This window comes from Rattus rattus, chromosome 8, assembly GCF_011064425.1.
Source record: "Rattus rattus isolate New Zealand chromosome 8, Rrattus_CSIRO_v1, whole genome shotgun sequence".
Classification (NCBI taxonomy): Eukaryota; Metazoa; Chordata; class Mammalia; order Rodentia; family Muridae; genus Rattus; species Rattus rattus.
In genome coordinates, this window is record NC_046161.1 from 96,633,978 (window position 1) to 96,650,093 (window position 16,116).

Genomic DNA, 16,116 nt, shown 5'->3' on the forward strand with positions numbered 1-16,116 from the left:
CCACTGTGCCCAGATTAGGAATCTGGATGTCTGTCTAAGCATTCGTTATATTATCATAGGAGCTTTGGGCATAGATGGGCCCCCACATATATAAAAGCATTACCTTACAGACAGTCCTTCTTAAAATATATTCGCTCTGACTGGTTTGCCAAAGGGAGAGAAATTATCATTAGGAATGAGTTTTGTCAGTTACTTACAGAAGATTACTCTTAGCTACAAGACATGAGACCCCAGGCCTTTAGAACTCAACTTGCTGTTTGATAACAGGACTTTTAAGATGTCTCCTTAAATAAAATTATCATGCAACAGATTTTTGCAAACATTTCTGAGAGAGGAGAGTCTCACCTCACAGTATTCCGTGATAATGCAAAATGTATCCTGCTCCATGAAGCTTGCGTGGAACCTGACGATGGCCGGGTGGTTTAGCTTGGAGAGGAGCTGGGCTTCCATACTGGCCTGCACAGTTTCATTTGGATTTAATTCTCCAACAGAGATTTCCTTCAGTACTTTTCTATGGCAAAAAGAAGAAAAAAAATGCAAAGAAAAAAAAGAAAAAGAAAGAAAGATGTCAAGAGTTGAGAAACCTGTTTCACGAATGTGAGTGGTACGGAAACTCCTCACCATGCCCAGGTAATCAGCCTAGTTCCACCTGCTATGGCAGTGAGGCCCTGGGCCCCTTCCTGTCCCCCCCAGTACCATGGGCACACAGCCTCTGAACACCACAGTGTGCCCTCTGTGAATGTTCAGGGCAGACCTGGAACCTGGAGCACTGCTGTGAGGTGCTCCCCCTCCATCCCATAGGACATTGAGGTTTTGCACTGTATCTGTTTCCACCTCCGTGTGAGTCATTTTGCCTGCACCTGCTCATCCTCACTCACCACGACTTTCCTACTTCTGTCCTGGACGTCCTCCTCCTTCCTTCACTCCCTTTCTACATCTCACTCTGCGGTGTGCGGCACCTCTCTGCCTCTCTGTCTCTGTTTGTGTATGTGTCTGCCTGTCTCTCTGTGTGTCTCTGTGTTTCTGTCTCTGTATCTCTCTGTGTCTCTCTATCTCTCTCTCTCTCTCTCCCCTTCGCTCACTCGCTCTCACTCCCTCTGCTCTACAATGCTCTCAAACCTTTCAATTTAATGTCAGTCCATGTGCACAATATCTTTTTCTTCTCTCCTAACAGTCCTTGGCACACCATGCTCTGTTGCTGGCAGGATTTAGGAAGACAAAGTTTTAACTGAAAACACTGAATTGACAGAGATAGTTAGAATCTCTATCGTGGATAAATGGAGGAGCTCATTAACTCTCCAAATCATTAATATAAAAAGTGTGATAGCATCATGAAGAGTGGACCAAAACAAGAAAAGAAAATCGTCTGCTGAGCAAACCAATTACAGTGCCACACTGCAAACTAGATCGCCTGGGGACAGCACTTTAGCACGCCAATTACGCTGTGCAGACAGATGCCTCTGACTGCTGGGGAGCCTGGCTGCTCATTAATGCAAGTTCTGTAGGACTCCGGCTAGAAAACACTCTGCAAAAACTATTAAGAATCACTACCTTGGCATCTTAGGAGAAACTCTTAATTAAAGCTTGTACACTGACTCCTAGACTGCCGGCAGACTCCAGTCATGTTTAACAGGTGTTCACTCTGTCCTCGCCATATGGAGTGCCCAAGGCTGGCAGACTCTCGGGTTTGCTCATGCACTTCTGTCCTGTGTGGGAGGCATGCTTACCCAAATCACTGGGTCTAATCCCAGATCTGTTTATGCCACTGTACTCACCATTATGAATCTATATATGATATAAACTGATGGGAGACAATATCAGTTTACCCTAGAAAAAAAAAATAAACCCAAGGCTTACTGAAAAAGTTGACAAGGACAAGCGGCAAAAGTACTTTTCCTGTCTTAATGGGGTAAGCTTACATAGCACTGCTGTAAACTTAAGATTTCTAAGTATCTTAGTACAAAATACCTGTAAAAACGTGTGTCTGTCTGTCTGTGTGTGTGCATGAGAGAGAGAGAGAGAGAGAAGAAGAAGAAGAAGAAGAAGAAGAAGAAGAAGAAGAAGAAGAAGAAGAAGAAGAAGAAGAAGAAGAAGAAGAGGAGAAGAAGAAGAAGAAGAAGAAGAAGAAGAAGAAGAAGAAGAAGAAGAAGAAGAAGAAGAAGAAGAAGAAGAAGAAGAAGAAGAAGAAGGAGAAGGGGAATCTAACCAAAGGATTTTAGATTTTGACAACACATAATAAAGTTGAAGATGCTAGATGGTTTTTATCTCTCAATGAATGTCATTTCTATTTACTCATTGTTTATTCTATCCAACTAGCCACCAACCTCAACTATGCTCAACAGGAAGACTCCTACCACGCTTTCAAATGTGTGCATCAAGGCCTTCATTCATTGGACAAAACTTTCTCTCCGACTGTAGAACTGTGAAGGAACAGTAGTTGTCTCTGGCAATGTTAAACCTGGATACTCAGGCAGAGTTGAGGCTTGGGGTCTTTGCGAGTGCAGTCAGCACACTAGTGTGTGCTCCTGGGTGACAACCTATGGTCTAAGTGTTTGAGGTAGCATTAGGAACTAGGGGTGGGGTGGACATCCTTCAGTATCCACTGCGCAGGCGTGAGGACCCGAGTTTGGATCCCTAAATGTCAGGGATAATCTGAGTATGATGGACAAAGGATCCACAGGCCTCACTAGCCAACCAGTCTAGCTTATCAGTTGTTGTTGTAAAATTATAAAAAATAAATGGCTGCCTTTATCCCCCACTAGGTCCATCACTGCAGTGCTCCAAGATATCTGACAGAAATCTTAATCTCAGTCAGCAAAGCCTCTCACCTGCTTTGCTCCATCTCGTATCACACTGCTGAAGACCTCTCTCTGAGCCTGACAAAAATCTCTCTACCCATCTAGTTCTCAAGGCAGGCTGCCACCATGGCAGAAATATACATCCTAATTCTGTGGTGGCTCAGTGTCTCAGCCGCCACATACTCTCTTAAACTTAAGTCACCGCATGAAAGGACACACACACAATAACCTCTGATCCAATTGATAATATATAATTGCCCACCTAAACATCCAAAGCCCTGTACACATCAATCCCTTAAGAACATTCACAATAACCTATAAAGGTACAGCATGGAATCTTAACATCAGCCTCCATGTTCTCCCCACAGCTACCCGCAGTCTCCTCCTCTCCTCCTCCTTTCCATTCCAGTCTCCTCCCTTAAACTTTTCTCCCGCCCATCCTTCCTTCGCGTCCAATGACAGGTCTCATTCTGTCTTGTACCTGCCTCACCTGTGACATCATCCCACAATCAGTAAAGTCTAAATCGAGTGAGAAACCATATCTCAAACAGGAAGATGGAGAAGTGATGGAGAAAGACATTGCCATCTAACTCTGACCTCCTTACACACTTGCATGGATGGACACACACGAACGCACATACACATGAGATGAAAATTCCAAGTCAGACATTCTGCCCTGCAAATTGAAAGCATAAATATGAAAATGAGAAAATTCCCTCATCCTCTGGTATTAGGAGATTAAACATGACTTCTTTTGTGCACACAAACACACACACACACACACACACACACACAAGAGAGATGTCATATGTTTCTTCTCCAAACTCTGAGAATGAAACCCTTCTACTCTTACACAAAGATCATTGAGAATATAATGTTCTTACAATGTGAGCATCTTAGCATGTTCATTTTTAAGGTTTCCATGATCCATTGATTTTTTTTAAGCTCATCTCATTCCCAAACAAAAAGCAACAGGGAATAGTCAGCTCCCACAAGTATAAGAATTGTGTTAGGTGTGGGGCTCCTCTCAAGACACGCACAGGCTTTGAGCTCTATTCTCCACTTACAGGAATCTTTCAGTGTGTTGTAATTTTTAAAAATCGTTTATGAACATTTATTTCTCTTCCCTAACGAGTGTGCTCATGTTGGCTTCATTAAATGCTAAAGAGCCTGTTAGGCTCCTTCCTTGAGAATAAAATAGATTCTACAGAAATTTGTGGTGGGTAACAATCTATAGACAAACTATTAAGACTTTTTCAGGGGAGGTGACAGGGACAGGCCTGTTTTCATAAGTGGTACCTCTGACTGTTAATATGCCCAAAATGAAAAAGAATGACATATAAAGACACATTTTCTTCTCTAGCCTCTGAGGGGTGTACAGCAGCAGGCAGTTTAATGACATCTTCATAATGCATTCAGTGATTTACCATGCTTCGCTGGCACGCAGCTGTAGAAGTCACAGTGGTTAAGCATAAGAATATAAAAGTCTTACACAGACCACAATGGCTCTCTCACTGTGCAGGAACATGTGCTATAAAAAGCCTGAACATGCTTATTTTCCAGGCCAGCATCGGCTACTACACAATACAGGATGAAATTTTCCAGTGTACTGCCCTGTCCCTGTCTGACCACCAATGACAAAGCACAAGACTGCATGTGCCCATAGCTTAGCAGATGAAGCTGGGCCTATTAAGACAGTTGGTGTCTACCATAGTGACTGAAGGGGACACAGACACATTCTGCTTTCCTTGCCTAGAAGCACGTTATTGTAACAAAAGAAGGAAGTCTCGTGGTATATCGATGTAAGAACCACATCCACTGAAGACAGCCTGGAGACTTGCCAAGTCAAGGGCAGCTTATCTCTTGTTCAGTGGTGCTTTCAAACTTTGTCACCCCTTCCTACATAACATGACAGATACTTATTTTTTTCAAAGCTTTGACTATTTGGGGGAAACACTGACAGAAGAAAGGAGAACTGATCTCTGTACCCAAATCCTGTGGGGGAAGAGAGCTGGACTCTCAGAAGTGCTGACAATCTTGAAAGCTCAGGGGAGACCAACGCTTCTGCTCACATTCCAGGCCTAAGAGGAACCTGCCTAGAGCCCTCTGGACACAGGAACCTCGGAGCAGTCAGGGACAAGATCCTTCCAGTCTCTGGCTGCACCAAGAGCTGTAAGCCGGTCTCCAGGAGCTCTGACACACCTGAAAACAGAGGTAAGACCACCACTTTTGCTCCAAGGAACCTGCCTGAAACCCTCAGGATGCACAAACCCAGGAGCAGTCTGGGAACAGATCCATCTTGTTTCTGCCTGAGCCATTAGCTGACCCTGTGTCACAGCTTTCTGTATCCAGAACCCACTGGGAGAAAGCTGGTCTCCAGGAGTGATGAGACACAGGCTTATAGGAGGGTCAAGCCACTATCACAGACAGCAAGACCAGCTAACACCAGAGACAATCAGATGGCGAGAGGCAAGTGCAGGAAATTAAGCAACAGAAACCAAGACTGTGTGACATCATTAGAGCCCAGTTCTCCCACCAAAGCAAATAATGGATATCCCAACACACCGGAAAAGCAAGATTTGGAATTAAAATCACGTCTCATGATGATGATAGAGGATTTTTAAAAAGACATAAATAATTCCCCTAAAGAAATACAGGACAGCACAGTTAAACAAGTAGAAGCCCTTAAAGAGGAAACATAAAAATCCCTTAAAGAATTACAGGAAAATACAACCAAACAGATGAAGGAACTGCATAAAACCATCCAGGATCTAAAACTGGAACTAGAAACAATAAAGAAATCACAAAGGGAAACCACCCTGGAGATAGAAAACCTAAAAAAGAGATCAGGAGTTATAGACACAAGTATTACCAACACAATACAAGAAATAGAAAAGAGAATTTCAGGGGCAGAAGATACCATAGAAAACATTGACACAATAGTCAAAGAAAATGCAAAAAGAAAAAAAGGCTCCTAACTCAAAACACCCAGGAAATCCAGGACACAATGAGATCAAATCTAGGGAAAATAGGTATAAAAAACAGCAAAGATTCCCAACTTAAAGGGCCAGTAAATATCTTTAGCAAAATTATAGAAGAAAACGTCCCTAACCTAAAGAAAGAGATTCCCATAAACATACAAGAAGCCTACAGAACTCCAAATAGATTGGACCAGAAAAGAAATTCCTCCTGTCACATAATAATCAAAACAAAGAAACAAAGAAGTAAAGGAAAAAGGTCAAGTAACATATAAAGGCAGACCTATCAGAATTACACCAGACTTCTCAAGAGAGACTATGAAAACCAGAAGAACCTGGGCAGATGTCATACAGACACTAAGAGAACACAAATGCCAGTCCAGGCTACTATATCCAGCAAAACTCTCAATTAACATAGATGGAGATATTCCATGACAAGACCAAATTTACATAAAATCTTTTTACAAATCCAGCCCTACAAAGGATAATAGATGGAAAACTCCAACACAAGGAGGGAAACTATGCCCTAGAAAAAGCAAAAAAGTAATCTTATTGCAAAAACAAAAACAAGAGAGTCACACAAGCATAATTCCACCTCTAACAACAAAAATAACAGGAAACAATTTATTCCTTAATATCTTTTAACATCAATGGACTCAATTCCCCCAATAAAAAGACATAGACTAACGGATTGGATATGTAAAGAGGACCCAGTATTTTGCTGTATACAGGAAACACACCTCAGTAACAAATACAGACACCCCTCAGAGTAAAAGGCTTAAAAACAATTTTCCAAGCAAATGGTCCCAAGAAACAAGCTGGAGTAGCCATTCCAATACCAAATAAAATCTACTTTCAATCAAAAGTTATCAGAAAAGATATGGAAGGACACTTCATATTCATCAAAGGAAAAATTCACCAAGATGAACTCTCAATCTTGAATATTTATGCTCCAATGAAAAGGAAACCTAAATTCATTAAAAAACAAACTTTACTAAAGCTCAAAGCACACATTGCACCTCACACAATAATAGTGGGAGACTTCAACACCCCACTGTCATCAATGGACAGATCAGGGAAACAGAAACTAAACAGAGACACAGTGACACTAATAGAAGTTATGAACCAAATGGATTTAACAGATATCTATAGAACATTTCATCCTAAAACAAAAGAACATATCTTCTTTTCAGCACCTCATGGTACCTTCTACAAAACTGACCACATAATTGGTCACAAAACAGCCCTCAACAGATACAAGAAGATTGAAATAATCACATGCATCCTATCATATCACCACGGACAAAGACTGGTCTTCAATAACAACAAAAAAATGAAAGAAATCCCACATACATATGGAAGTTAAACAATGCTCTACTCAATGATAACTTGGTCAAGGAAGAAACAAAGAATGAAAAGACTTTTTAGAATTTAATGAAAATGAAGGCACAACATTCCTAAACTTATGGGATACAATGAAAGAAGAGCTAAGAGGAAAACTCATGGTTTTGAGTGCCTCCAAAAAGAAACTGGAGAAAGCATGTACTAGCAGCTTGACAGCACACCTAAAAGCTCGAGAACAAAAAGAAGCAAATACACCCAAAAGGAGTAGACTGGCAGGAAATAAAAAAAAAAACCCTCAGGGCTGAAATCAACCAAGTAAAAACAAAAAGAACTATACAAAGAATCAACAAAATCAGGAGCTGGTTCTTTGAGAAAATCAAGAAGATAGATAAACCCTTAGCGAAACTAACCAGAGAGCACAGAGACAGTATCTAACTTAACAAAATCAGAAATGCAAAGGGAGACATAACACCAGAATCTGAGGAAATTCAAAAAATCATCAGATCCCACTACAAAAGCCTATATTCAATAAAACTGGAAAATCTGGATGAAATGGACAATTTTCTAGACAGGTACCAGGTACCAATGTTAAATCAGGATCAGATAAACCATCTAAACAACCCCAAAACTCCTAAAGAAAAAGAAACAGTTATTAAAAGCCTCCCAACCAAAAGAAAGCCCAGGACCAGATGGGTTTAGTGGAGAATTATACCAGACCTTCATAGAAGACCTAATACCAATACTGTCCAAAATATTCCACAAAATAGAAACAGAAAGAACACTAGCTATTCCTTCTATGAAGCCATAATTACGCTTACACCCAACAAAGAAAGAGAACTTCAGACAAATTTCCCTTATGAATATCGACATAACAATACCCATTAAAATTCTCACAATCTGAATCCAAGAACACATGAAAATGATCATCCATCATGATCAAGTAGGCTTCATCCCAAGGATACAGGGATGGTTCAATACACAGAATTCCATCAACGTAATCATCTATATAAACAAAATTAAAGAAAAAACCACATGACCATCTCATTAGATGCTGAGAAAGGATTTGACAAAATTCAACACCCCCTCATGCTAAAAATCTTGGAAAGATCAGGAATTCAAGGCCCATACATAAACACAGTAAAAGCCATATACAACAAACCAGTAGCCAATATCAAAATCAATGGAGAGAAATTCAAAGCAATCCCACTAAAATCAGGAATGAGACAAGGCTGCCCACTCTCTCTCTACCTATTCAATATAGTACTTGAAGTCCTAGCCAGGGCAATCAGACAACAAAAGGAGGTCAAAGGGATACAAATTGGAAAGGAAGAAGTCAAAATATCACTATTTGCAGATGATATGATAATATACTTAAGTGATCCCAAAATTTCCACCAGAGAACCACTAAGGCTGATAAACAACTTCAGCAAAGTGGCAGGATATGATATTAACTCTAACAAATCAGTAGCCTTCCTCTATTCAAAGGATAAACAGGCTGAGAAAGAAATTAGGGAAATGACACCCTTCACACTTGATCTTAGCCAAAAGGCCGAGAAGCGATAATCACAAATAACATAAAATACCTCGGTGTGACGCTAACCAAGCAAGTGAAAGATCTGTATGACAAGAACATCAAGTCTCTGAAGAAAGCAATTGAAGAAGAGCTCAGAAGATGGAAAGATCTCCCGTGCTCATGGATTGGCAGGATTAATATTGTAAAAATTATTGTAATATTGAAAAATCTTGCCAAAAGCGATCTACAGGTTCAATGCAATCCCCATCAAAATTCCAACTCAACTCTTCATAGACTTAGAAAGAGCAATTTGCAAATTCATTTGGAATAACAAAAAACCCAGGATAGTGAAACCTATCCTCAACAATAAAAGAATTTCTGGGGGAATCACCACCCCTGACCTCAAGCAGTATTACAGAGCAATAGTGATAAAAACTGTATGGTATTGGTACAGAGACAGGCAGGTAGATGAATGGAATAGAATTGAAGACCCAGAAATGAACCCACAACCCTATGGTCACTTGATCTTTGACAAAGGAGCGAAAACTATCCAATGGAAAAAAGATAGCATTTTCAACAAGTGGTGCTGGTTCAACTGGAGGTCAGCATGTAGAAGAATGCAAATCGACCCGTTTTTATCACCCTGCGCAAAGCTCAAGTCCAAGTGGATCAAGGACCTACACATAAAACCAGATACACTCAAACTAATAGAAGAAAAAGTGGGGAAGAGCCTGGAACACTTGGGCACTGGGGAAAATTTTCTGAACAGAACACCAATGGCTTATGCTCTAAGATCAATACTTGCCAAATGGAACCTCATAAAATTGCAAAGCTTCTGTAAGGCAAAGGACACTGCCATTCGGACAAAATGGCAACCAACAGATTGGGAAAAGATCTTTACCAATCCTACATCTGCTAGAGGGCTAATATACAATATATACAAAGAACTCAAGAAGTTAGACTTCAGAGAATCAAATATCCCTATTAAAAATGGGATACAGACCTAAACAAAGAATTGTCAGCTGAGGAATATTGAATGGCTGAGAACCACCTAAAGAAATGTTCAACATCCTTAACCATCAGAGAACTGCAAATCAAATAACCCTGAGATTCCACCTCACACCAGTCAGAATGGCTAAGATCAAAAATTCAGGTGACAACAGATGCTGGCAAGGATGTGGAAAAAGAGGAACACTCCTCCATTTTTGGTGGGATTACATGCTGGTAATCACTTTGGAAATCAGTCTGATGGTTCCTCAGAAATTGGACATATTACTACCTGAAGACTCAGCTATAGCACTCCTGGACATATACCCAAAAGATGCTCCAACATATAACAAGGACATGTGCTCCACTATGTTCATAGCAGCCTTATTTATAATAGACAGAAGCTGGAGAGAACCCAGATGTCCTTCAACAGAGGAATGGATATAGAAAATGTCGTGCATCTACACAATGGAATACTACTCAGCTATTGAAAAACAACGACTTCTTGAAATTCATAGGCAAATGGATGTAACTGGAAAATATCATCCTGAGTGAGGTAACCCAATCACAAAAAAACACACATGGTATACACTCACTGGTAAGTGGATATTAGCCCAAAAGCTCATATTACTCGAGCTACAATCCACAGACCCCATGAAACTCAAGAAGGACAACCAAAGTGAAGATACTTCAGTCCTTCTTGAAAGGGGGAACAAAAATATTCACAGGAGGAGATATGGAGACAAAGTTTGGTGCAGAAACTGATATAATGGCCATTCAGACCCTGACCCTCCTGGAGATCCAGTCCATATACATATAGCCACCAAAACTAGACAATATTGATGAAACCAAGAACTGCATGTTGACAGGAGCCTGATACAGCTGCCTCCTGAGAGGCTCTGCCAAAACATGACAAATACAGAGGTGAATGCTCATAGCCAACCATTGAACTGAGAATGGGGTCCCCATTGGAGGAGTTAGAGAAAGGATTGAAGGAGCTAAAAGGGTTTACAGCCTCATAAGAACAACAATACCAACCAGCCAGAGCTCCCAGGGACTAAACCACCATCCAAAGAGTACACATGGATAGACCCATGGCTCCAGCTGCATATGTAGCAGAGGATGGCCTTGTTGGATACCAATGGGAGGAGAAGCCCTTGGTCCTGCCAAGACTGGAACCCCAGTATAGGGGAATATCAGAGCGGTGAAACAGGGAGGGGTGGAGATTGGGTGGGGGAACACCCTCATAGAAGAAGGGGATGGGATAGGAGGTTTATGGACAGGAAACCAGGAAAGGGGATAACATTTGCAATGTAAATTAAAAAATTATCCAATTTTAAAAAAAGAAAGGAGAGCTGACCCTGAAGACACAGCTGATTTTTTGCAAAGGCCTTCTTCTCCTGCCTGAGTGGCATGTTGTTTTCTAGAGTTTGTAGCAAACTGACAAACTTTGGAAAGTGATTTTTCAAATTTGGGATAACTGTTGCCAACTTGTTTCCCTTAAAAATCAGCCTACTGTTTCTATAAACAAGGCAGATAGATGGCATATTTGAGAGATTAATCACGTATCATTCTCCCCCAAATGTCTGTGTGTTCATCCACAGTCTCCCTGTTCAACTAGATGTAGACACTGCTTCAGGTCCAAGACAGAACTACTACAAAAATTTAACTCTGCTCTTTGGCCCTTCGATGTCCAGGAGGGAATCTGCAGGAACTCTTAGCCAGTGAGTGAGCTGTCCTCTCTCTCAGAAGAGATAGAGGTACTCTGGACCAGAGAGATGTGACTGGATATAACTAGACGACAGTGGACGTAACTAGACAGTGGACGTAACTAGACAGTGGACGTAACTAGACAGTGGACGTAACTCGACAGTGGGTGTGACTAGACAGTGGATGTGACTAGACAGTGGATGTGACTAGACAGTGGATGTAACTAGACAGTGGGTGTAACTAGACAGTGGGTGTAACTAGACAGTGGATGTAACTAGACAGTGGATGTGACTAGGCAGTTAGTGTAACTAGATGGCTTTCCAATGAACTCAGAGAAAACTAAGATCACTTCCTTTGTGAGTTAGCGTCCAACATCCACCTGCACATGGCAGTAAACACCCATCAACTGTGCCAGCACATGAGCACTGTGTAACCCTGGTCCCTTCCCTGTGGGAGAAGGCAGATATTAAACCAAAAAGATGTGTGAGCATGGATACAGTATAAATACATGTTTTTAAACCCTTACATTGAGATGGATTCTGTCTTTGTTAGGGTTTCCATTGCGGTGAAGAGACACCATGACCAAAGCAACTCTTATAAAGGACAACATTTAATTGGGGCTGGCTTACAGGTTGAGAGGTTCAGTCCATTATCATCATGGTAGAAAGCGTGGCAGCATCCAGGTATGGAGTTTGAGGAGTTGAGAGTTCTACATCTTCATCTACAGGTAGTGGAAGACTGTCTCATAGGCCTAGCTAGGAGCTTAAAAGCTCAAAGCCCACCTCCACAGTGACACACTTCCTCCAACAAGGCCACACCTACTTCAACAAGGCCACACCTCCTAACAGTACCACTCCCTATGGGCCAAGCATATTCAAACCACCACAAATGCTTTGACATTAGGATAATGTATCTTAAGTCTCCTGGCATCAGGACTAGGAAGGCACTGTGTGAGGTAGGACAAAATCACAGGAAATAGGTTTTAACCTTAACTAAACAAGACGCTTGGAGTTTTGTTTACATTTTTAAAATTCAGCATTTTAAGTGTTTAGCAAAGTTTTAAGATAGTCCTTACTGATCAGTGTAAGAAGTCAGTACATATTTTATATGCCTTTCTTAAATAAGACAACCGCTATTTGCCTGCTGTGATTGGACAAGCCATCACTGCTTCACATACCTGTCATTGCAGCAGCCCCAAATTTTCAGACAGCCTCTTTACATTGAAGCAGTTCCCTGGGCTGTGAATCCAGCCTTCTCCAGGTGACAAACACAGACAGACAACCCCTACACATACACACACACACACACACACACACACACACACCTCACAGCCTCTCCTAAGTCAGTCACTGACGGGTGGTGCATGTTCTGCTAAGTTAGCTGTGCTCACCCTCACCTGAGATTTTAACGTGAGGTTGAGCCTTATGAAGAACTTACATATGGGGTGGGCAGGGCTTCCTTCTTGTTGAAGCCGATGTTTGGCAACATCAGTGGTGGTGGTGCTGTGACCTCTGCCCTGCTCCCCACCCTTCAACAACCACTGAGAGCTACCTATTACCCTTTGCACTTGATATGGTGAAAACTGAGCCAGGAGTTACATCCACTGTCTACTTACATCCACTGTCTAGTTACATCCACTGTCCAGTTACATCCACTGTCTAGTTAGTTACATCCACTGTCTAGTTACATCCACTGTCCAGTTACATCCACTGTCTAGTTAGTTACGTCCACTGTCTAGTTACATCCACTGTCCAGTTACATCCACTGTCTAGTTAGTTATATCCACTGTCTAGTTACGTCCACTGTCTAGTTAGTTACATCTACTGTCTAGTCACATCCACTGTCTAGTTACATCCACTGTCTAGTTAGTTACATCTACTGTCTAGTCACATCCACTGTCTAGTTACGTCCACTGTCTAGTTACATCCACTGTCCAGTTACATCCACTGTCTAGTTAGTTACATCCACTGTCCAGTTACATCCACTGTCCAGTTACATCCACTGTCCAGTTACATCCACTGTCTAGTTATATCCACTGTCTAGTTACGTCCACTGTCTAGTTAGTTACATTTACTGTCTAGTCACATCCACTGTCTAGTTACATCCACTGTCTAGTTACATCCACTATCTAGTTAGTTACATCCACTGTCTAGTCACATCCACTGTCTAGTTACATCCACTGTCTAGTTACATCCACTGTCTAGTTAGTTACATCCACTGTCTAGTTACATCCACTGTCTAGTTAGGTACATCTACTGTCTAGTCACATCCACTGTCTAGTTACATCCACTGTCTAGTTACATCCACTGTCCAGTTACATCCACTGTCTAGTTAGTTACATCTACTGTCCAGTTACATCCACTGTCTAGTTATATCCACTGTCTAGTTACGTCCACTGTCTAGTTAGTTACATCTACTGTCTAGTCACATCCACTGTCTAGTTACATCCACTGTCTAGTTCCATCCACTGTCTAGTTACGTCCACTGTCTAGTTACATCCACTGTCTAGTTATATCCACTGTCCAGTTACATCCACTGTCTAGTTACATCCACTGTCTAGTTACACCCACTATCTAGTTAGTTACATCCACTGTCTAGTCTAGTTACATCCACTGTCTAGTCACATCCACTGTCCAGTCACATCCACTGTCCAGTTACATCCACTGTCCAGTCACATCCACTGTCCAGTTACATCCACTGTCCAGTCACATGTCCAGTTACATCCACTGTCCAGTTACATCCACTGTCTAGTTAGTTACATCCACTGTCCAGTCACATCCACTGTCCAGTCACATCCACTGTCCAGTCACATCCACTGTCCAGTTACATCCACTGTCCAGTTACATCCACTGTCTAGTTAGTTACATCCACTGTCCAGTCACATCCACTGTCCAGTCACATCCACTGTCCAGTTACATCCACTGTCCAGTTACACCCACTGTCCAGTCACATCCACTGTCTTGCAGGCCTCTCTCAAGACATTGGTATTTAGGTGAGGCTCACACAGGCTCCTGGATATTCTAAAGCTCTCTGGAGTACATGTGCTTACACCATAGCTGGACACAGAAGATGCAGGTTTCTGCATTTTGCTGTCTTAGAAAGAGTGTGCAGAGCTTCTGCTCTGAGAACCCTGACCTTCATCATGGAGAAAAGAAAAGCAAAACTCTCTGGACTCAAATGCCAGGACCCTGACTTTCGCACAAAGTTCTAAACAACTGGCTGAGCCATTGTTCCTCTGGAGACTCCCACAAAGCAAAAAGTGAAGTTACCATTCTTTGCTATTTTCCCAATATAAATCAATGATCAGTAGAGGAATGACTGTATTTTTAGTCTTTGAATAGGATATGAGACTCAATAGCATACAGCTTTTAAAACCAAACTACTTAATACATTAAATAATATTAAATAATATGAAAATGTTGTGGATAAGGGCATTTTGCTGAGAAGAGATACTATACTATTTCTTTTTAAATTTTTTTAAATTCTGTAGTAAGTTCATATAGTGTATTTTGATCATATTCACTCTTCCTCCCATAGCTCCCCCCATATCTACCACCGTCCTAGACCCACTTCCATCCCAGACTTACCACCAAGCCAGACCTACTCAAGTTTGTGCCCTCACATTTTAAAGCCCATTGAGTCTGATTGTGCTGCCCAGATTCTTGAGAACACAATCAACTTACTGGGGAACATGTCCTCAGAAAAACCTAACTTCCCTATTCCCGGCAACTGTCAATTACCAATGCTCCTCAGCTGGAGGTGGGACTTTGTGCCAACTTCCTCCCTCCAGGCTGCAATTTCTGTCTGGTTTAAGTTTACACAGACATTGTGCGCACTGCCCCAACTACTGTGAGTTTGTCTCTATGTGCAGCTGTCCCACTGCACCCAGAAAATACTGCTTTGTTGGAATTGTCCACTACCTCTGGTTCTTACAGTCTTCCTGTCCCTTCTCACCGATGATCCCTGAGTTTTGGGAAGAGGGAGTATGATAAAGTTGTGCCCGTCAAAGTCTCTCAAGTGACAAAACGTCTTTTAAAGAAACATGTAAAGCCGTCAAGTACACTAATAGCCCTTCCTTTCTCCGTACACATCTACTGCCAACTTCCACCCAAAAGAGCCTTGAAACTCCATCGTGTTTTCAGAAGAAGAGGCAGGCATATCCCCAGTAAGTGCTACTTTGCTCCCAGCTCTGCACGTGGGCAATCCTGAAAGCGGGTCCTGAGAGAAAGGGTTTGTGTGCGAGCAGTCAAGCAAGCAAGTGACAGAAACACAAAGGGAGAGCTGTAGAAGGCGAGGAAGCCATTATAGGGTTCATCACCAAAATAGTTATCAACATGAACATTGGTGCCTTAGCTTTGTGACAATGCTGACAGTCAGTGACAAACGTGAAACTCAAGAGTCCTGCTCCACAGAACAAAGCTGGGGAGCTGCTCTTAAGCCATCGCCTCCCACCACTCCCTGGTTACCTGTGGTACAACTTTTCCTCCAAGTTGAACCACTCCCTTCTGGAGAGAGAAAGGAGACTTATCAGACTGAAGTAGCTGATGAGACACAGCTCAACAAGTCACTAAACTCCTGAGGTCCCTCCCCAAGATCAAATCAGCAGTGAAGCCATTGTTGGGTAGATGTTCACTCTAGGGGGCCTCCTGCAAGCTATGCAGAGAGCTTTAGGGATGGAGCCCTCATGAGTGTGCCAGTCTTTACCCATGTCAAAGTGGGTTTTCCAGGGATGCAACAGCCTTTGAGTCACCCATACTCCTCCAAGTAACCCCCAAAAACCTACTGA

General features: G+C 42.0%; 1 protein-coding gene across 1 annotated transcript in view; it reads right to left on the reverse strand.

Annotated features, from left to right (window-relative positions):
- The window catches only part of Nek11 (NIMA related kinase 11), a 233,237-nt gene that overhangs the window by 180,138 nt on the left and 36,983 nt on the right, over positions 1-16,116 (reverse strand). The window contains exon 2 of the mRNA XM_032910420.1: positions 346-511. Within this exon, the coding sequence (XP_032766311.1) occupies positions 346-511 (166 nt within the window). The remainder of the gene's footprint in view (positions 1-345; positions 512-16,116) is intronic.